Source organism: Martes martes (genome assembly GCF_963455335.1).
Source record: "Martes martes genome assembly, chromosome: X".
Classification (NCBI taxonomy): Eukaryota; Metazoa; Chordata; class Mammalia; order Carnivora; family Mustelidae; genus Martes; species Martes martes.
The window spans coordinates 40643181-40665935 of NC_137897.1; the positions used below are offsets into that span (position 1 = coordinate 40643181).

Genomic DNA, 22755 nt, shown 5'->3' on the forward strand with positions numbered 1-22755 from the left:
GGAGAACAGCCTAGGAGCCTCTGCATGTGTGATTATTTTCGATGGTATAACAAGTGATCAGCAGTGGTGATGGAGGTCCCTCCTATGCTTCAAATCTTGCTTAGCCAAGATTGTGCTAAGTTTATTCCACGGTTTCAATAGAAAGTCGTATTTCTAATTTGGGGGGAGTGATTCACATACTTGCCCGTCTCTCTGACCCCTGGAGATTATTCTTGTGTATACAAAAAGTGCCATTAGGGATGGGGGGGGGGGTAGAACTTAAGGGGTGGAGCCTCCATCCACTACCGGAAGCTACTGTCCCAAAGCGCGCTTGCGTGGTTCTCCCACGCCCCGGGAAAGATTCCTATCCATTCGCTCTGGGCTTGGCAGCTCTTCCTGGCAGTAGGCGGCCATCTTGCCTGGAGCCTGAGAGAGGGAGCCGAGAGACAGAAGGAAAGGGCGACACTGGTCTCAGGGCCGCCCCGGGGGCCTCAAGAGCCGGAGGCAGCCCCGGAGGTGGTCTCTGATCCCCGGCTCTGCTCTTGAACCTGAGAAGGGAAGGCGGAGGGCGGCGGGGGATGGGGAATGCCAAGAAGGATCGCTAGACGGGAGGAGGGGCGTCGCTATGGTGACCGGGGAGGGGCGGGATCAGATCTGAATCGCTGTTGTGAGTCTTCTGGGAACCGCCCGGGAAGGGCAAAGCAGGGCAGGGCTGGGGTGATGACCATGCTAGCTGCCGGGTGGTATTTCGCGACGTCCCGGCGTCGAGGGACTTGGTATCTACGGCAAAGATCGTCTGACAGAAGGGGCGGAATTAAATCCCTTCACTTGAAACGCTGACATTCCAGGCCCTTGTCCTGCAGGCTCCCGCGGGCGGACACGCCAGAAGAGGAGGCCGGGGAATGGCCGCGGTGTGGCAGCAGGTCTTAGCAGTAGACGCGAGGTGAGGCGTGGGGTCGAAGCCCATGGGAGCGGAAGTTACTGTGGTGCATGCGCAATGGCGATAAGTGAGGCTGGGCGGAGAACTGGTTTTATGCGGCTGCGTGGGCATGCCGGAGGTGAGCATGCGCAGTAGCAGGGTGTGGGGGCGTGTAGGGCTGACTAGAGGGTTGAAAAGAGCATGCGGGGAAAACGCAGCCAGATCTGGGCATGCGCAAAGAGGCTGTGCTGTCAGAGCCTTTGGAAGGGGATGATGGAGCTCAGGCTGGTGACATCCTATTCCCCACCATTGCCCCCCCCGCAGACTTCTCTTACCATCATCACTTCCCCAATCTGACCCCATCACCATCCCATCCTGACTTCCACCATTGCCCACACTGACCCCCCCCATCACCATGTCACCCTGACGCCTGCTATTGTCTACACTGACTCAGTCACCCCGTACCAACTCCAGCAAAGCTGCAGACGACCTCCATTGTCAGCACATTGACCTCATCTCCATGCCTTTTATTACTGTAGATCCACCCTCTTCACAGCACCAGAGGGACCCCCGTTACCACTGCTGATCACTTGTCCTCCTGACCCCTCGCTGCCACACACCTCACTCTCTTTCCCTGTCCCCTGGGCTGATTGATTCCCTCTATCCTGTGCCTGCTGCCCGTCCTGCCTTCTGCCATCATAGGTACAACGCGTACCGCACACCAACGTTTCCACAGTTTCGGACACAGTACATCCGACGGCGCAGCCAGCTGCTGCGGGAGAATGCCAAGGCTGGGCACCCCCCAGCACTGCGTCGGCAGTACCTGAGGCTGCGTGGGCAGCTGCTGGGCCAGCGATACGGGCCCCTCTCCGAGCCAGGCAGTGCCCGTGCCTACAGCAACAGCATCGTTCGCAGCAGCCGAACTACCCTAGACCGCATGGAGGTGAGCTCCTCCCCACACTGCCTGCCCATGCACACCACCCGTGTCCATATGCATTCACTCAGCACACTTTTTGGGCACCTGCTCTGTGCAAGGCACCGTGCCAGGCTCTTAGGAGAAGCAAAGGGCAGAAAGAGATAATAATGTGGGACGCCTGGGTGGCTCAGTTGGTTAAGCCGCTGCCTTCGGCTCAGGTCATGACCCCAGGGTCCCGCATCGGGCTTCTTGCTCGGTGGGGAGCCTGCTTCTCTCTCCGCCTCTGCCTGCTTGTATGCTCTCTCTCTCTGACAAATAAATAAAATCTTTTTAAAAAAAGATAATAACGTGATAACTCAATAAATGCACAACAGACAAGATGAACACATTGATAAATAGGCAATAAATGAGATAAATGGGTCAAGACATGCGAAGCCAGATAAATCAGTAATTAACATGGCTTACTAAGATGGAAAAGTAAAGCAGGCTTGGGGGTAAAATGAGACTCCTGTGGGGAACAGAGGGAAGCTATTTCTGATGGGGACGATCGGGAAAGGCCTCTCCGAGGAGGTGACAGTTGAGCTGAGGCTGGAATGAAGCAAGAGCTGGCTCTGAGTGGTTTTCAGGGGGAAAGTGTCCATTCTTTCCTCACAGAATATTTATTGAGTATCCACTCAGTGGGGAGCTAGTGCCGAGGCCACCCCGGTAGTACAGGCCATGGTTGTGGTGGTGGGTAGGGTGAGAAGGGATCTGGTTCTGGGTATATTTTGAAGACTCCAGACCTCACACGTTCTTGAGGACCGTCTTCAAGATGTGCCCACCCTGACCTTCCATTTGCAGGATTTTGAGGATGATCCTTCCATTTGCAGGATTTTGAGGATGATCCTCGGGCCCTAGGGGCCCGCGGGCATCGCCGTTCCGTCAGCCGAGGCTCCTACCAGCTGCAGGCACAGATGAACCGTGCTGTCTATGAGGACAGGTATGCAAGGGGCAGTTATGAGCTGGGGTCTGTAAGGGGGAGAGGGACCATAGGGCCTGAATGCTAGCACCTACTTCATGTTACCCCCCCACCACTCCTGTTGGGGCCCAGGCCCCCTGGCAGTGTGGTACCCACATCAGCAGCAGAAGCAAGTCGTGCCATGGCTGGGGACACATCGCTGAGTGAGAACTACGCCTTTGCGGGCATGTACCATGTTTTCGACCAGCACGTGGATGAGGCAGGTAAGCCAGCAGGTAGCGGGTCCCCTCACCACTCATTTGCCTGAACTGGGACAGCTACTCAGTGCATCCCCTTCTGGAACTCAGAGTCTCTGGCCCACCTCCGAAGGAGGAGTTGCCATCCCTAAACCTTTCCCCAAGCCCACAAGCCCTCTGCAAAGTAAAGCGGCCCGCAAGATCTCAAGTACTTGGGCTATCGGAAAAGGGCCCGGCAGCTCAAAAGAGGACTTTGCAGAAGGCTTCTGGGGTCATAAGTTGCTTGGAAGAGTTTAGAGCCTTGGCTACAGAGAAATCCCCTCACAATGGGCAGTGCAGTCTTTGCAAACCGCTGAGACGTTGGTAACTGTAAAACACTGGCTAAAGTGTAGGGAGCTTTTGGCAGAGGGCCTTCTAGGGCCTCTAGGGCCTCTAGGGCCTTCTAGCCTTTTGCAGAAGCCCCCGTGCTCAGCTCAGTGGGTTCCAGCCCCCAGTGCGCACAGCAAAGCCTTTTATAAATGAAAGCGCCTGGCGAGTGTGCCATGTCCCACCAGTGGCTTCTTGGCATTGCAGTCCCAAGGGTGCGCTTTGCCAACGACGACCGGCACCGCCTAGCCTGCTGCTCCCTGGACGGCAGCATCTCCCTGTGCCAGCTGGTGCCCGCCCCGCCCACAGTGCTCCGCGTGCTGCGGGGCCACACCCGCGGTGTCTCCGACTTCGCCTGGTCCCTCTCCAACGACATCCTCGTGTCCACCTCGCTCGACGCTACCATGCGCATCTGGGCCTCTGAGGACGGCCGATGCATCCGGGAGATTCCTGACCCTGATGGCGCCGAACTGCTCTGCTGCACCTTCCAGCCAGTCAACAACAACCTCACAGTGGTCAGGCTTCAGGGTGCCCGCTCACCGAGGGTGGGGTTGCCGGGCCAGGAGAGCCGTCCTAGGGAGTCGGTATGGGTGGGGGTCCCCTCCAGTCCCTCATCACAGTCGTCCATGCGGTCAGACTCAGAGGGAAATGGGTCAGAACGAGGCCACTGTGCTTGGCATTGGGTTGGCTTGCTGTGACAGACTCCAGGGGGGACTGGTCAGGAGCCAGAGTCCCAGCTCTGGTACCCCTCCAGTCCCATCAACAGCAGGGCTGCCATTCTCCAGCCACGGGGGCCACTGGTTGGGGGGCAGAGTGGCTAGTCAGAAGACTGGGCTCCTCCCAGTGACACAGCTCCACTGCGGTCTGACCCCAGGACTGAGAGTCAGAGGGCAGGGAAAGGAAGTGAAAATCTGGCCAGGCCCTGAGTGGCAGAGAGGGGACCCACTGAGTGAGCCTGTTGCATTCTGGGGTTCCTTCAGCTGCAGCTCTGGCCCCAGTGTGGTCAAGTCTCTGGCGAGAACCAGTCAGGAAGCAGACTGGCTGTCCTTACCAGCCTGGGATGGCCCTGTGGTTTGCCTGTCACAGGGTTGGGGGGCATGCTAAAGGGTAGCTGCCCATCCTGGTTAGGTGGCAAGAGGGGCTGGCTCTGGCTCTGAAGGATCACAGACCTCGGTCACCTCCCAGTCTCCCTGCTGCAGCCGCCCCAGGGTTAGATTCCAGTAGGAACCAACCAGTTCCATCGACAGCAGCTCCGTTGTGGTCAGACCCAAGGAGGGACGGGCTGAGAGCAGTGTGTGGTGTGCTTGGTCTCCCCCACAGGTGGGGAATGCCAAGCACAACGTGCACGTCATGAACATCTCCACGGGCAAGAAAGTGAAGGGGGGCTCCAGCAAGCTGACAGGCCGGGTCCTTGCTCTGTCCTTCGATGCCCCTGGCCGGCTGCTCTGGGCCGGCGATGACCGTGGCAGTGTTTTCTCCTTCCTCTTCGACATGGCCACAGGTAGGCCAGCCCCAGGCCTGCATCTGGGGTATTTGGGCTGCCACCGTCCCAGCACACAGCCTCTTACTTGTGCCCCGCTCCCTCTGTCGTTCCAGGGAAGCTGACCAAAGCCAAGCGTCTGGTGGTGCATGAGGGGAGCCCCGTGACCAGCATCTCCGCCCGCTCCTGGGTCAGCCGCGAGGCCCGGGACCCCTCGCTGCTCATCAACGCTTGCCTCAACAAGCTGCTGCTCTACAGGTGGGTCCTCCCCTTCCAGGTCACTGGGAGAGATGGGGCCTGCCACCGCCATCAGACTGGCGTGGCAGCCCTGGCTCCCCATCAGAGGAAAACCTGTAGGGTCTGAGAGCCTGTCTCCTCCATCAGGTTAATTTGAATGAGCAGGGAAGTCAGGTCTCCTGACGATGATGCTGGCTGTCAGTGGGAGGAGTGGTGGCAGAAGTAGCTGGTGTGCGAGGGCTGCCACCAGGCCCTGGGGGAGCGCCTCATACCTAGCACTCCACTTAATCCTCAGAACAGTGCTGTGAGGAGGGGCCTGTGATCGTGCCCATTTCACAGATGAGCCACCTGAGGCATAAAATAGACTAGGGCCCTCTCAGAGCAGTGGCCTCTTCCTTCCTTCCTTCCTTCCTTCCTTCCTCTTTCCCTCCCTCCGTTCCTCCCCTTTTTTTTTTTCTTTTTCCTTTTTGGTGTTTTTGAGTGGAGGAATTTACTATCCCCGCTCACCTGTGACATGTTACCCAAATGCAGTTCTCAGCCTGGGCTGCATGCCAGAATGACCCGAAGGGCTTCACAGAATCATGGCCGGGCCCCACTCCAGGCCAGTGATTTCGGAAGCCCTGCGGCGGGACTGGGCGCGTTGGTGTACTGAAAAGCTCCCCCAGCGGTGTCCAGCCAGGCCTGAAAGGCACCGCCCGGCAAGATGTTTCCTTTTGTACTCTTTTGTTTTTCTGCTTTTTAAAAAAAAGAAATTCACACACGCACATAGTCCTATGTGTATTTCTTAATTTAGGCATACTCCCAAATGCGGGGCTCTTCCCCCCCATCCTCTCCTTTCCCTCCTCCCTCTTCCTGCCACCTGGGCCAATGACTCTGTGTGCATCTTCCTGTTTTGTTCTCCCCCTGTAATCCGAGGCGTATGCCCCCATTCCCCACATTTCGGAGGGAGGGTCTTTTCATGGAAGCAGGCTCCTCCTCCATCCTCTCCCACATCTCGAGCTCCTCACCAGAGGATGCTTCTGGAACAGCTCCCAGGCCCCCTGCAGTGCCTTTGGCTCATCCATTCTTTTGAATGGCCCCTTCGTTTCCCGCGGCACGGGGGGTGTCCAGTTTGGTCGGCCCTGTCCCCTCCTTGTGCCCATCTTAACCACCAAGGTCTCTTAGAAAGAGAAACCAGCGAATTGCGCTGCCGAGGCTCCGCGTTTCCACCGCCAGGTAACTTCCAGGCCCTCACGAAAGCACGTGCCAGCTCTGCTTGATAGGTTTATGCAGTCGCCTCAAAACCAGACCTCGTGAGCCCCGGAAAGAACTCGGGCGTGGGGGTGGGGACACAAACCATTGTCGCCCCCCACCCCCACCCCCGTTCACTGCCGGCCAGAGCTGAGGCAACACCCTGACCCACTGCCATCCTTCCCTCAGGGTGGTGGACAACGAGGGGACCCTGCAGCTGAAGAGAAGCTTCCCCATTGAGCAGAGCTCGCACCCTGTGCGCAGCATCTTCTGCCCCCTCATGTCCTTCCGCCAGGGGGCCTGCGTGGGTGAGTCCCGCAGAGTTCAGGGTGTCTGGGTGGCTTGGGGTGGGGCAGGGATGGACACCACGGCCCCCTGGTGCCCGGACTTTATGGGCCTCGAGAGCTCTCACCCCAGCAGCCTCCCGCTTTGAACAAAGACCCCCAAGAGTCCAGGAACCTCACAACGGGAGACACAGTCTACCCCCCAACCCCCAACAGCTCAGAGACCTCACACTTTGGACACGGGACTAAAACAGCCAGGTGACCCAGGTCCAGGGACTGTCCTTCCCGGGGCACCCTGCTGCCTCTGCCACCATCTCCCAACCACCCCCCCCACCCCGGGCAGTGACCGGCAGCGAGGACATGTGTGTGCACTTCTTCGATGTGGAGCGGGCCGCCAAGGCTGCCGTCAACAAGCTTCAGGGCCACAGCGCCCCCGTGCTGGACGTGAGCTTCAACTGCGATGAGAGTCTGCTGGCTTCCAGCGACGCCAGCGGCATGGTCATCGTCTGGAGGCGGGAGCAGAAGTAGGTCCTGCTGGGTCGCCTGCCCACCCGTCTCCCACTCCAGCCTTGTGTTTGTAAATAAAGTTCCTGTGGTTGTGCCTGTGGCTGGCTCCCAGGTCTGCTGGGGTGGGGGGTGAGGGGGTGGCTCTAGCACCCAAGCTGAAACAGGGTTTGCTCCCTTGCTCGTGCCTTCAGGCATCAATTTCCTCACTTAACAATCAGTCATTGAATGCCTCCCACGTCACGGGCCCCCCCGTAAGTGTTTGGCTCAGTCTGGCATTGGACAGACATGATTGAGCACCTGCTGGGCGCCGGAACCATTCTAGGCACTGAGGGGCGGTAGAGCCGTGACCTCAACGGACAGAAGTGCCTGCCTTTGTGGGGCTCGTATTCGATGGCAGGTTGTTGGTAGGCAAAAATATATCATGGCCTGTGCTGGGAGGGCAGGACGTAAGGACATAGGAGTGGAAGATTGTACTGTTTTTGGTGCTGTGATGAGAGACAACGACATTCCTGGTAGTGAAATTGAAACAAAGACCCGAATGAAGTGAGAGGGAGCTGCGGGGTGGGGGAGAGAGGAAAGGCAGTGAGTGCAAAGGCACTGAGGCCAGAGTGTGCCAGAGGGCTCACTGAGGAGGCAGGTGTGACTGGACCAGAGTATGGTAGGAGATGAGGTCAGACAGGCCTGATCCTGGAGAGCTCTGTGGCCACAGTGAGGACTTGGGCTTTTTCTGAGTGAGGTGAGTCACCCGATTGAGCGGAGGAGGGATGCGATCCCATTTGGTTGGAAGAGGACCCCTCCAGGTACTGTGAAAAGAACAGACTTGGAGGGGCGTGCAGGGGCAGAAGCAACGGGACCAGTCAGAAGGCCCCACAGGAGTTGAGGTGAGCAGTGATGGGGACGCAAGTAGTGGAGCTGAGGTGGGGAATATTGGCCTTCTACCACAGGAATTTCATGCTGTTAGTCTCCAGGGCTCTGCTGGCTCCTTAGGAGGGCCAGGGGCTCTCCTCAGGGGCCCCCTTCCCCCTCCCCAAGGCTCTTCCCCACAAACAGGGACCCGATGAGTTGAGGACGTGGAGTATGAAACCCATGCAGAAGCAACCATGGACCCTAAGCCTGAGCTGGTGGTTCCTGCTGATGGGGGGAGAGAATGGAGATTCTCTCTCCATCCCCAGAGGAACCCCAAACCACCTGTAGCTCCTTCCATGCCCACCCAGGGCCCAAATTCAAGGCCCAGAACAGCTCAGAGTCTGTAAAGTGACGTTCACATTTGAGGGGACCCCCAAGTGAGGAGAGAAAGCTTAGGATATTAACAGGGGGCGAGAGAACCAAAATCCCTTGTCAATGACCTCAGTCACCAGGAAATGTCAAAGTTGCCAGAAATGCCAAGGAGGCTTCTTGCTCCAGCTGCTCCCTTCCCTCCAGCTGCATAGGCTGCCATATCCAGATGCATCAGTAGGAGCTGTGGCCTACAATCTTGAGACCTCAGGGTCTGTCCACAGAGCCACAGGCACTCCAACCCACCCAACATTACCGAACTAACACGAGCAGTCTTGTTGGAGGGGAAGAAATGCTTGGTTTATTGAAGCCACCGTTAATAACAGTGTGGTTAACTTGCAGGCGGAAGCATTTCTACGCGGTGCTTCCACCTTGACCTTATGGTGAATGGTGAGGTAGGGACATCAGTGAGCTGAATGTTCATGACGAAGTTCATGCGTCTGTATGGGTCAGAGGTCCCCTAGACCACCCAGACTCAAGATCTGCTGGGAGAACTCTTGGTCCCGGCCTATGGTTGCATACACACCTTTTATTTCTTCCTGTAAAAAGACACAGAGCACAATTGGCAAAGGGAAATGACACCCCGGGGCGAACTCCAGGGGAGACCAGACATGAGCTCACAAGGGTCCTCTCCCAGTGGAGTCACAGGATGTGCTTAATGTGTCATGCCACCTGACAACCAGAGAAGCTCATTCTTCGAGGTTGAGTGCCCAGGGTTGTTTCTGGGGGGTGGTCACACGGGGGGGGGGGTCCCTGCCTGGCACACACCCAACTCCAGACTGTCCTGGAAGGAAAGCAGGTGTTCAGCATAAACCAGAGTATGCGTATGAACAGTTGAGGCACAGTGAGCCACTCATCATTTAGAGAGTGGTGAGAACCCTGTTGAAAGACACCTAAGTTTCCAGGTGCCAGCCAAGGGCCATCCCTGAAGCAGGCCTTTCCCAGGAGAGCAGTTCAGGCCTGCTGTGTTAACTCTTTCTGCACACTATGCAACACCAAAAAGGTGCTCCGTTTCAACCAAGGTCAGTGGACAGCCAAGATCACTTGGGGGAACCTCATTTTTCTCTAGCACCTTCTTTTTTTTTAAGATTTTATTTTTATTTATTTGTCAGAGAGAGAGCACACAGGCAGGCAGAGTGGCAGGCAGAGGCAGAGGGAGAGGCAGGCTCCCCACTGTGCAGGGAGTCCAATGTGGGACTATATCCCAGGACTCCAAGATCATGACCTGAGCCGAAGGCAGTTGCTTAACCAACTGAGCCACCCAGGCGCCCAAGCACCTTTTTACTTCACATTCTTCATGTTGTTTATTGAATTGGAATTCAAGATGGCTAATCACAAATATTGTTATACATGATTTGGGGGTTTCTTTCCCGTGAAGTTTTGAGGTGGCAGAGTTGACATTCTGCTTTATTTAATTTATTTTTATTCTTAAAGTAAACCCTGTGGCCAACGTAGGGCTTGAACTCACGACCCGAGATCAGGAGTCACATATGACTGACGTTCTACTTTATTTATTTATTTATTTTTCAAGATTATATTTATTTATTTGACAGAGAGCGTGAGAGAGCACAAGCAGGCAGAGGGAGAAGGAGAAGCAGGCTCCCCACTGAGCAGGGAGTCTGATATGGGGCTTGATCCCAGGACCCTGGGATCATGACCTGAGCCAAAGGCAGTTGCTTAACCACCTGAGCCACCCAGGCACCCCGTCCTGACATTCTACTTTTTTTTTTTTTTTGGGCACAGAGTAGGAGAGCACAAGTAGGCAGAGCAGCAGGCTGAGGGAGAGGGAGAAACAGGCTCCCCAATGAGCAGGGAGCTTGATGTGGGACTTGATCCCAGGATACTGGGATCATGACCTGAGCTGAAGGCAAATGCTTAACGAACTGAGCCACCCAGGCGCCCCTGACATTCTACTTTAAATTCATTTTTGTGATACCTTTTATTGACTTATAACCTACAAGGGAATAAGTAATGAGCAAACAATTTTTTTTCAAGATTTTATTTATTTATTTGACAGAGATCACAAGCAGGCAGAGAGGCAGGCAGAGAGAGAGAGGAGGAAGCAGGCTCCCCGCTGAGCAGAGAGCCCGATGCGGGGCTTGATCCCAGGACCCTGAGATCATGACCTGAGCCGAAGACAGAGGCTTTAACCCACTGAGCCACCCAGGCACCCCATGAGCAAACAATTTTTTAAAAATCATCTTATTGTCAAATTTAGGCCTCTGTTCACTTGTCCATCATCACTGTGCCCCCAGTGTGACATCAGATCTGGAACTCTTAACCATTCCACCATCAATGCCATTCTAGTCTTTGACCCCATGTGTTTATTTCATGAGAGCCTTGCTAGTCTGAGCTTGAAGCAGAGCCTCTGTTAATTACTACCTCATCAATGTCCCACTTGTCAAATCTCAAACCAGGGCCTCTGTATAATGTCCCACCAGCTCTTGTCTTCTGTTCTGACCTTGAATTTCAGATTCTGTTCATTTGTGATCTCTGCCCCTTTGCTTCAGCAAGCATTCCAACCGTGAGGACCCTCAGTCCTGACGTTGAATCTGGGCCTCCATTAGTTACATTATTTGTCTATTTATTTTAAAGATTTTATTTATTCATTTGACAGAGCATGCAGAAGCAGGGTGTGCAGAGGGGACAGAGAGAGAAGGAGAAGCAGACTCCCAGCTGAGCAAGGAGCCTGATGCGAGGCTCGATCCCAGGACCCCGGGATCATGACCTGAACCAAAGGCAGATGCTTAACCAACTGAACCACCCAGGTGCCCCAGTTATTTTACCATTGATGCCTGTATGGTCCAAACTTTGGGCCAGTCCTCTGTAACTAACTGGTCTACTGTCACTGTCTCTTGTCTAACCTCAGATCTGGGCATCTCTTAATGTTTCCTTCACCAGTGCCTCTCTGGTAGGACCCCAAACCCAGACACTTATAACTTTACCACCATCGGTCCTGGGCCTCTGTTTTTTAGGTTTTTTTTTAAGATTGTATTTATTTATTTGTCAGAGAGAGCACAAACGGGGAGAAGCAGGCTCCCTGCTGAGCAGAGAGCCCGGCAGAGGGCTCAATCCTAAGACCCTGGGATCATGACCTGAGCCAAAGGCAGACACTTAATCAACTCAGCCACCCAAGCATCCCTGGTTTTCCTTTGAACTTGAGTCTTTTTAACTCTTCCCCCATCAGTGCTACAGAGGTCTAAACTCTGAGACTCTATTTATAATTCCACCATCAATAACTCTTTGTCCTTGAATCCAGGCTTCAGTTAACTGAATATCACTGCTCCTCAGGTCTGAAACCTGAGCCTCCATGGACTTTCCGACACTTACTGCTCCTCTCACTTGACTTCAAGAAACTGTACCACTCTGTACCCCTATTATCTCACCTTGAACCCTGGCCTCTATTTACTATTTTCCTATAATAGCTCCTTTGATCTGACTTTGAACCTAGGACACTGGTAACACTTGTAGCATCAGTTCCCTTCTAGGCAGACCTCAGAAACCATGTGTCTGTTAACTATTCCATTATCACTTCCCTTCTTCTCTGACCTTGAACCTGAGCTTTTTTCAACTATTCCAACATCAGTACCCCTCCGGTCTTATTTGGAATGGAAATTCTGCTGACTACTCTTTGGTCCAACTGAATCTGGGCCTCTAATTAATACCCACCGTCACTGGCTTTTTGCTCTAACTGGGCCTTTTGGAACTCTAGAAGCATCAAGGCATCTCTGGTCTGACCTCAGATCCAGACTCTGGGGATCCCTGTGTGGCTCAGTGGATTAAGAGTCTGCCTTCAGCTCAGGTCATGATCTCATGATCTCCCTGCTCAGTGGGGATTCTGCTTCTCCCTCTGCCTACCTCTCCCCACCTCGACAAATAAAAATTAAAATCTTTTTAAAAAATCCAGACTCTGTTAGCTTTTACTCCATCAAGACCTCCTTTTTTAAAGATTTTGTTTTTTTAAAGATTTTAAGTAAAATCTTTTGTCAGAGAGAGAGAGAGTGAGCACACAAGCAGGAGGAGTGGCAGGCAGAAGGAGAGGCAGGCTCCCCACTGAGCAAAGATCCTGACGTGGGACTCCTCGGTCCCAGGACCATGGGATCATGACCTCAGGCAAATGGAGATACTTAACCAACTGAGGCCCCCAGGTGTCCAAAGATTTTACTTTTTAATTTTTTTTAAAGATTTTATTTATTTATTTGTCAGAGAGAGAGAGAGAGCACGCGAGCACTGGCAGATGGAGGCAGAGGGAGAAGCAGGCTCCCTGCCGAGCAAGGAGCCCGATGTGGGACTCGATCCCAGGACGCTGAGGATCATGACCTGAGCTGAAGGCAGCTGCTTAACCAACTGAGCCACCCAGGCGTCCCAGATTTTACTTTTTTTTAACGTAATCTTTACACCCAACATGGGACTCGAACTTAGAACCCTGAGATCAAGAGTTGCATGCTGTACTGACTAAGCCCACTAGGCCATTCAGGTACCCCAAGACCTCCTTTGATTTAAATTCTCACATGGGGGGTGCCTGGGTGGCTCAGTGGGTTAAAGCCTCTGCCTTCAGCTCAGGTCGAGATCCCGAAGTTCTGGGTTGGAGCCCTGCATTGGGCTCTCTGCTCAGCGAGGAGCCTGCTTCCCCCTCTCTCTCTGCCTGCCTCTCTGCCTACTTGTGATCTCTCTCTGTCAAATAAATAAATAAAATCTATTTTTTAAAGAATTTATTTATTTGACAGAGAGAGAGATCACAGGTAGGCAGAGAGGCAGGCAGAGAGAGGAGGAAGCAGGCTCCCCGCTGAGCAGAGAGCCCGATGAGGGACTCGATCCCAGGACCCCAAAATCACAACCTGAGCAGAAGGCAGAGGTTTAACCCACTGAGCCACCCAGGCGCCCAATAAATAAAATCTTTTAAAAAAATTAAAAAAATATATAAATTCTCACATGGGTGTCTCTCAACTAATCCAACATGACAGGCTTCTCAACCAACTAAAACCCAGAGCTTTTAGTAGCTGTACTGGTGCCCATCTGCCCTGATCTCAAACACAGACCTCTATATATGAACTGTTCCATCGTCATCAACCCTCAACATCAAGGCCGCCCGATCTGGTTTCAAACTATTCCAAGGTCCCACCTCTCTGGTGTCACCTTCTCTATTAATGATTCTACCATCAGTGCCCTTTCTGGTCTACCTTCAAAACAAGGGTCTCTGTTAAATATCCTACCATCACTGCTCCTCTTGCATGACCTTGAACCTGAGCCTTCCTTTCATATTCTACCCAAAAGACCCCTCCAATCTCAAACCCAGACCTCTATTAACTCTTCATCCAAAAACTCCACACTGGTGGCCCCTGCACTTCCTTTTAACTATTCAACCTGTAGTCCTTGCTCAACTGACTTGGAACACAGGCCATTTTAACCCTTAAGCCACAATGGTCCACTGGTCTGACCTCAGACCTAGTCCATTGCTAACCACTACGACATCAATGTCCTTCTCATATGTTCTCAAGCCAGGATTTCTCTCTCTCTCTCTCTCTCTCTCTCTCTCTTTTTAAAGATTTTATTTATTTATTTGACAGAGAGATCACAAGTAGGCAGAGAGAGAGGGGGAAGCAGGCTCCCCTCTGAACAGAGAGCCTGATGCGGGGCTCAATCCCAGGACCCTGAGATCATGACCTGAGCCAAAGGCAGAGGCTTAACCCGCTGAGCCACCCAGGCGCCTCATGCCAGGATCTCTTTTATTGTCATTCCACCTTCAATGTCATCCTGGTCCCTAATCAAAGCTCTCCCACTGTCCTTGTTCTGTTGTCTGTCTGATTCTCAACCAGGACTCATTTACTCTTCCATATTCGAATATCCACTAGTCTAAAATTATCCAACACAGCCATTTAATGATGCCCAAATTCCTCCATTCCAGGCCTCGCCCTGAACTCAGTCCTTCATTCAATTTACCACCCTCAACTCCCCTCTGGTTTGACCTCAAACCTGATCCTCTGGTAACTACTGTGTTACCAATGCCCTGCGGGTCTATCACTGAGCTTGTATAGTTCTCTTCCAATACCAGTGCCCTTTGAACCTGAACTCCAACCCCAGCCTCTGCTAAATATTTTACTTTTTAAAAATTTTTTAAAAGATTTTATTTATTCATTTGACAGAGAGCAGGAGAGCACAAGCAAGGGGAGCTGCAGGCAGAGGGAGAGGGAGAAGCAGACTCCCCACTGAGCAGGGAGCCCAATGTGGGGCTCCATCCCAGCACCCCAGGATCACGACCCAAGCCAAAGGCAGACACTTAATGACTGAGCCACCCAGGCAGCTGCTAAATACTTTAGAATCCATTCCCCTTTGGACTAAACTCAAACCCATAGATGCATTCAATTATTCCCATCCCTATCTCTCTGGTCTGACCCTAAAACAGGGCTTCTGTTAAGCATTACACCCTGAATGTTTCTCTAGTCAGAGTTCAAGCATTTGCCAACTGTTCTAACATCAATATCTCTCAGCCTCAATATTTAAACTGTTGTGTTTGAACTGTTGATTAATTGCAAACTAATTAAAAATCCCGGCCCCTCCTACCTTGACCTCAAACCTGGGTCTCTTTATCCCACCATCAGTGACCTTCTGGTCTGTTATTGAACCCTGTGTACTCACTCTTCTACCATCAATGCCCCTCCACGTCCCTGTTAATTTGTCCACTGTCAATTTCCCTCTGGTGGTGTTGCCTTTCACCGGTAAGGCTAGGACTGTTAATGCTCTCTCGGCCTGAGCTCAGACAAGGGCTTTTGTTAGTAACTTCGCCATCAATACTCTGTTGTTTTAGAGCGCTGACCCTGACACGTGTTAACTAGTCCATCATCCATGCCCCATTTTCTGACCTTAAACTTGGACTGTCATTAAATTAAGTCTTTCAACATCTGTGCCCCTTTGGTGAGATTTCAAACCCAGCTCATGGTAAACATTCTGGCAATGGTAGCCTTCTGGGCTGAACTCACATATAGGAGAGGAACACCTACTAAACTTATAAGGACTTCAGAGTGGTCACTACTGGCGAAATACAGCCTATGGTCGGATATAATGGGGCAAAAGGTTATGATGTGGACTTAAGTGTTCACAAAAATAAATGGGGACTTGGGGTACCTGGGTGGCTCAGTCATTAAGCATCTGCCTTTGGCTCGGGTCATGATCCCTGGATCCTGGGGTCGAGTCCCACGTTGGGCTCCCTGCTCAGCATAGAGTCTGCTTCTCCCTCTGCCCCTCCCTTCCCCTGTTCATGCACGTGTGCAATTTCTCTCTCTCTCTCTCTCTCTCTCTCGCTTTCTCCCAAACAAATAAATCTTTTTAAAAAATAATAATAATAAATGGGACTCCAGTGGAGGCACGGACTGGGATATAGACACCCTCACGATCCCTACCTGACTTAATGTGAGCCAGGGAACCTCCACAACCCAGTCTGTGTGACCCACAGGTGTCCAAACTCTGATCTGTGTGACCCTGGGAGGTCCATCCCCCAGTATGTATGTACCCAGAAGTGTCCACATTCCAGATTCTGTGACCTGAAAAGTGTTAACACTCCGGTCTGTGTAACCCCAGAAGCACTCATAGTATGGTCTGTGTGACACCAGGAGTGTGTGTATACCCAGACTGTCTGACCCCCGTGTTTCCAAACTGCACACTGCGGGACTCAGTGGGAGTCCACATCCCAGCCTGTGTTATCCCAAGTGGGCCGACACCCCAGTCCGGGGGACTCTCAGAGTGTCCAGACTCCTGTCTGTGTGACCCCAGGAGTTTCACACCCCACTGACAAAGGAGAGAAGGAATGAATAGATAGATAGCCTTTCATTTCTGCTGCTGATAATTAGATAAATGTAGACTCCAATAAGTTTTTATAAACACTTACAGGTACTGGTAACCTAAATTAAAAACAGGAGATAGAGGGGCACCTGGGTGGCTCAGTGGGTTAAAGCCTCTGCCTTCAGCTCAGGTCATGGTCTCAGGGTCCTGGGATCGAGCCCCACATTGGGGTCTCTGCTCAGCAGGGAGCCTGCTTCCTCCTCTCTCTGCCTGTCTCTCTGCCTATTTGTGATCTCTCTCCCTCTGTCAAATAAATAAATAAAATCCTTAAAAAAAACAGGAGATAGAACTTCCAAATCACTTGAAAAAAATGATTCTATAACAAAAATTAGACCACTAAGCAAATACCAAGGAAGCTTGAAAAGTGCTGAAAACATAAGGCACCTGGCCGGCTCAGTCGGTGGAACATGCGACTCTTGATCTCAGGGTCGTGAGCTCAAGCCCCCGTTAGGCATAATTGCTTCTAAAAAGTTTAAAATTTGGGGGGGGGGCACCTGAGTGGCTCAGTCAGTTAAGTGTCTGCCTTCAGCTCAGGTCATGATCCCAGGGTCCTGGGATCGAGTCCCATATCGGGCTCCCGGCTCAGCAGAGAACTGCTTCTCCCTCTTCCTCTGCTGCTCCCTCTGCTTGTGCTCATTCTCTCTCCCCCCGAGAAATAAATAAATAAAATCTTTTTAAAATTTTTAAAAATTTAAAAAGTTAAATAAGATCTAAATCTTATTTAGATTTAGATGAATGATTCAGAAAGATTTTTTCAATGATAAATACAAAAGTGAGAAAAGACAGAGAAAAGAGCAGTTGCAATATACATTCAAGATAAAATTAAGGGAAAAAGCAGTAAACACATAAAAGGACCCTCTTTATACATCCAAGGGCATGCTCCGTTGAAAACCTAACAGTCACGAATTTCTGTAGTCCGCATAACAGAGACCAAGCCTTTAGCTAAAGGAACAGAAGACAGCCAACAGGATCCTTGCCAACTCCTTCACAGGGCTGGGGAAGGGCAGTAGTGTTCACGCCAGACATTAAAAAATGGAATAGCCCTCTAAATTAGGTTTAGCAGGTAATGGAGGGAAATAGAGGAAGTGGACACATACATGGTCTACCCGTTTTCCCAGCGCTGGGCCCAAGGACGGATACTTTTGCGGCCTTGGATGTTGTCCCTCGCGGTGAATATGAGAGGCCACAGGTACCACGTGGAAGGATCCTTTTAGATCTTGACAACCTGAGGTCCATCTTCAGGTGCTTAGTCAATGGGAGAAATCACTGATGGTCACATTCCACCCCCAGGCTCAGCTGAGTAAAAAAGACAGGCACTACCCAATTACCCAACCACAGGAAATCCTCAGGTTACTAGAAGGAGAAAAAAAAAATTCTTCTGCGATGTCCCTTAAATCAAAGGAGCTCTGTTCTGATGGGCCTGTAGAGATAGAGATGCACTGGTACAAATCAAAATTCCCCAATGAAGGTAAATCTTTGGCAAATGAGACTCGTTTAATGGTTTGATTTCATAAAAATAATCACGCTTTCTCTGATTATCGATGGTTGGTGTAATATAAGTAGGCATTTTGTTCTAGTTGGGTTTGTTTTTTTTTCCTAAATGGAGACAGGTTCATGGATCAAACAAGCTAGTCCTCCTCCATTTAATGGAAGATGAGGAAAAACTGAAGACTTGACCAGGTCTGGGGGGGGGTGGTTCACTTCTGAGAGGTGCCTCTGGTGTGACTGGCTGGCGTGGATGCTAGCCGCTGGCCGGGGTGTGCCTCGTTTCTCTCCCCCACACCCTCCCTTCCTCCAGAACTCTCTTTCTCGTGTAGCCTTTCCAATAGGAGAGCCTGGACTTCTTGACATATTGGCTGGGCTCGATTTGAAGGAGGGAACGAGAGAGAGAGAGAGAGAGAGAGAGGAAGCAAACAACCAAGGGAGAGAGTTCACCTAACAGCTGCAGTCTTTTTTTATAAACTAACCTCAGCGATGCTATCCCGTCATTTCTGCCATTTTCTCTTTGTTAGAAACCAGTCAGTAAATTCAGGCCACACTCACGGGGACGGGGTTGGGGGAGGGGGGAATCACACAAAGACATGAACACCAGGAAGCCGGGATCTTTGGGGACCATCTTAGAAGCTGCCTGCCACATTGCCCCTAAGGTATGTGGGACCCCAGACAAATATGTGTTTGCAGGATCTGTCTGTACAATGGGAAGAAGAAATGCATTATAAAGTCATGGGTCCGTATGCGGAAGTGTGATTTATTGAGGAAGATTTAGAACAAAGTAGGGAAGAGGCACTTAGGTATTTGTTTCTTGTCGGCCCAAGGCACCTGAAGAACCCTTAGTGTCCAGGCTCTACGTCTTCCTGTTCTGGTGCAGGAACCAGCTCCTGATGTCCTTTATTGCCAAATGTGCCTAAAAAGGAAAAGCAACCAATTTTTCACTTCTATGTAGAGAAGAAGCCAGTTTTTCACCTCCTTCTGTGTTTCCTTTCCCCAAATGTCATTTTTATGACTCACCCAGAGTACTTACAACATTGCAGACAGCAGGTGTGGGAGAGTTCTCTCCCCCACGCCAAGCAATCCTCTGCGACCCCAGCTGGATGTCCTACGATTTAACTCAATTCTGGCTCGATCTGCCTGGAGAGAGTGTCAGTTCCCCAGGCTAAGGGCTCAGTCCCACAAGACTGTCCTCCCTACAATAATTTCAGATGCCAGTCACAAGTGGCAGGTCTCCAGGTTACCCACAACTGCTGTCGGATTTGGCTCTAAATCAGAAGTTCCCACCACCCCTTCCTCGGTTTTTGATTAACTTGCTAGAGCAGTTCACAGAACTCAGGGGAACATTGACTTAACATTTACCAGTTTATTACAGAACATGATAAAGGATACAGATAAACAGCCAGATGAAGAGATACACAGAGGGCTGTCCGGGAGGGTCCCAAGCAAAGGAGCTTCTAGAAGTTCCTGGGGAGTTGGGGTGCATCACCCTCTCGGTGTGGTTGGCTGTTCGCCAACCTGGAATCCCTCTGAACCCCACGCTATTGGTATTTTGATGGAGGCTTCCTCACACACGCACGATCCGTCATTAACTCCATTTCCAGCCCCTCTCCCCTCTCTAGAGAACAGGAGAGATGAGGCTGGAAAAGCTTCTTTTTTTTTTAAGATTTTATTTATTTATTTGACAGAGAGAGAGATCACAAGTAGGCAGAGAGGCAGGCAGAGAGAGAGATGGGGAAGCAGGCTCCCTGCTGAGCAGAGAGCCCGATGTGGGGCTCGATCCCAGGACCCTGAGATCATAACCTGAGCCGAAGGCAGAGACTTTAACCCACTGAGCCACCCAGGTGCCCCGCTGGAAAAGCTTCTGATGATGCTTTGGCCTTTCTGGTGACCGGCCTCCACTCTGGAACCATCCAGGAGGCCCCCCAGAGTCACCTCAATGGGATAAAAGTTGCTCCTAGTGCCCTTACCACTTAGGAAATTACAAAGGTTTCAGGGGCTCTGTGTCGGGAACCAGGAGCAGAGACCAATCTGTGTTTCCTATTATCACACAGTACCACGGCTCTTTAGAACCTGTCTGTACTGGAAAAACCTAGATCTTTTTACCTCGTCAGGTCCCTACACCGTTTATTTAATGCTGGTCACATCCTCCTCGTGACATTGCATTATCCACTGGGCTGCCCATAAATACTGGCTTCCAGAGACTCCTACAGGAGGGGTCCCTGTACTTTGTCGACAGGGACCACAAAAGCAAGTCTTCTGCCCAGTACGCAGGAAAACGTAGACAATCCTGCATTTTCTGGTCATGTTACACTTACTGTTTGGAATTTTATGGCAAAAATATAAAAACACACATCTTCTAACCATGTCTTCTCTTGAATTCTTTAAACAATAATCACTGCATTCCTAGAATGAAATCTACAGCAACCTCAGTTGGACCCCTGCCTTCCACACTCCCACCACCGGTGGGGCAGAGAGGCAAGGGGTCCATGGCAATGAGAAGCGTAGTCCCGTTTGTACCACGAATGTCCATTCCTCGGGCGCCTGGGTGGTTCAGTCGGTGAAGTGGCCACCTTCTGCTCAGGTCATGATCCCCAGGGTCCTGAGATTGAGCTGCGAGTCAGGTTCCCAGCTCTGTGGGGAGTCCGTTTCTCCCTCTCCCTCTGCCCCACCCCTGCTTGTACCCTCTCTCTCTCTCTCTCTCTCAAATGAAAAAATAAAATCTTTAAAAAAAAAAAAGAACCAAAGTTCATCAGGGCATCTGTCTGCCCCCATACCTAAGGTCAAGGGGAAGAGCATCTCCAAAAAAGAGAAATGGGGATCAGGGTCCGCACGGGTCCTGGTCCAGAACTGGGCCACCTCGTTCAAATGGTGCTCCTGGCTCCAGCCAGTCCCAGCCACCAGAGGGGGTTTTAGACCACTTTGAGGAAGGCATTCAAAGCAGGGGGCACCCTGCGGCTCAGGGACCAGAGCAGGGGTCCTCCTTGCACTGCCTGGGACTTACATGTCAAATACATAAACTCCATATCATCCTGCTTTAGGAAACTATTAACGTTAACTTGTCCTCTATTAGAGAGGTAGTTTTAGAATGCACGCAGGAATTCTTTAATATTCCTCCACTTGAGTGACATTACTTAATCCCTCTTCCCTGGAGAGTGGGCCAGACTCAGTGTCTCACTTCTAATGAACAAACTTCGGTTCAGTGACAGTGTGTAGCTTCTAACAGTAGCTCATAAAAGGCATCCGTTGAGGCTTCCGTCTTGTTTGTTCTAGTGTTCCCGCAGGCTCTATTGTGCTCACTCTCTCTCTCTTTCTCTCCCTTGTCACCTGCTCTAGGGGAAGACAGACACCTTATTGCAAGGACATATCAAGAAGCCCTATGGAGGGGCCCATGCGGTAAGGAACTGAGGATACCTGCCAACAGTCAAGGGAATAAACTTGAAAGCAGATCCCCAGAGCCTTTCAGCGAGACCCCAAGCCGCCATTCTGGCTGAAACTTCGCGAGAGAGCTGGAGGGGGAACCACCCAGCTAAGACAGTCCTGGACTCCAGCCCTTGGAAAATGTGGATGATAATAAGTTGTTGTCGTTTCAAGTCATTAAGTGTTGGGGGGGGGGATTTGTTCCACAGCAAAAGATAGCTGGGACAAATGTTATTGGTTAAAAATGTTCGATAACACTCTGTAAATTAGGTCTCCAGCTCACAGGTGGGATGAAGTAGAGGAAACAGGAGGAATATATTGGCCCTTCTGACAAGGAAAGATCTTCATGTTTATGTCTGTTAACTGTTGGGTGCCTGGGTGGCTCAGCTGGTTTAAGCCACTGCCTTCGGCTCAGGTCATGATCCCAGGGTTCTGGGATCAAGTCCCACGTTGGGCTCCCTGCTCAGCAGGGAGTCTGCTTCTCCCTCTGACCCTCTCCCCTTTCATCCTCTCTCTCTCTCTCTCAAATAAGTACTATCTTTAAATAAAATTAAAAAATAAGTTTGTCAACTGTTACCATTTATATAAATGTTGTGCTAAAAACTGTTGTATCATTCTTAGCCCCCACCACCAAAGAGCTATTGAATAATTGTTATTCACTGTGAGTTATTGGATATATTTAGAAATATGAAACTGCATTAAGAGACTATACTTAAATTATAATTAAAGCTTGCAAAGAGTTTATTCTTGTTTTCCTTCCAGCTAATCTGGATAAGTGTTTGTTTATGTTTTTGTCCAGAGGTTGCTTTCCATAGACATGCTTAAAGATGCAGGCGAGTTCTTAACCAGCTTAGTAGATAAGGCAGGGCCATGAGATGTTAGGAGCTGGGATCCCTGAGCCAAGGATTGGAGGATTTTAGACTTCACTACTTCCAGCAATCACCTCCCAGGGCTAGGATGAGGCAAACAACATGTCTGGAGTGCAGAATTATTTTTTTATTCTTATTTTTTTGAGATTTTGTTTTTAAGTAATCTCTACCCCCATCATGGAGCTCGAACTCACAACCCTGAGATCAGCATCACACGCTCCACCAACTGAGCTGGCCAGGCGCCCCCTAGAGTACAGAATTTAAGGAGACACTTCAACTAATGAGTGAGTAAGCGAAAGGTGGTCTATCCCTGTGATGAAATAGTATTCAGCCGTAAAAAAAGAATGAAGTACTAATACACACTGTCACATGGATGAAACTCAAAGACATCACTCGGTAGGGAGAACTTGAGGTTGCCAGGGAACCCCAGAAGGAGATGAAAAATGGAGACAACATAGGGAAGGCAAAGCTGAGGAATGCAGGGATTTGGAGCCCGTGGATCCAGCCTCGTCCAAAGTCAAACTACACCTGAACTTCCTGGTTGTATGCTGCGGGTCCGGAATTCAGAAGAGCAGCCCGTCAGCGATAATGGCTTACCTCTGCTCCTCTTTATCTGTGGTCTCAGCTGGAAGGCTAAGACCGGATCCCCTGAGGGCTCCCTCCCCCTAGGGCGACAGCTAATGCGGGTTGAAGCCCACGCCTCAGTTCCTCTCCACGTGGCCCTTTCCCCACAGTTGGTTTAGGCTTCCTTGCAG

General features: G+C 51.2%; 1 protein-coding gene across 3 annotated transcripts; it reads left to right on the forward strand.

Moving 5' to 3' along the window:
* Window positions 1-359: 359 nt before the first annotated feature.
* On the forward strand, window positions 360-21865 carry WDR13 (WD repeat domain 13). 3 transcript variants are annotated; one of them, XM_080794825.1, is made up of 11 exons: window positions 366-495; window positions 843-922; window positions 1601-1841; window positions 2684-2793; window positions 2905-3035; window positions 3582-3889; window positions 4695-4875; window positions 4971-5112; window positions 6511-6629; window positions 6949-7129; window positions 21048-21865. In XM_080794825.1, exons 2-11 carry the CDS (start codon window positions 882-884, stop codon window positions 21109-21111), a joined length of 1518 nt encoding a protein of 505 aa, XP_080650951.1. In that variant the 5' UTR covers window positions 366-495; window positions 843-881; the 3' UTR covers window positions 21112-21865. The 3 variants fall into 3 exon arrangements, with proteins under 3 accessions (XP_080650952.1, XP_080650951.1, XP_080650953.1); XM_080794826.1 differs by lacking the exon at window positions 21048-21865 and having other exon boundaries at window positions 360-495; window positions 6949-7212; XM_080794827.1 differs by lacking the exon at window positions 21048-21865 and having other exon boundaries at window positions 380-495; window positions 1635-1841; window positions 6949-7212.
* Window positions 21866-22755: the final 890 nt, after the last annotated feature.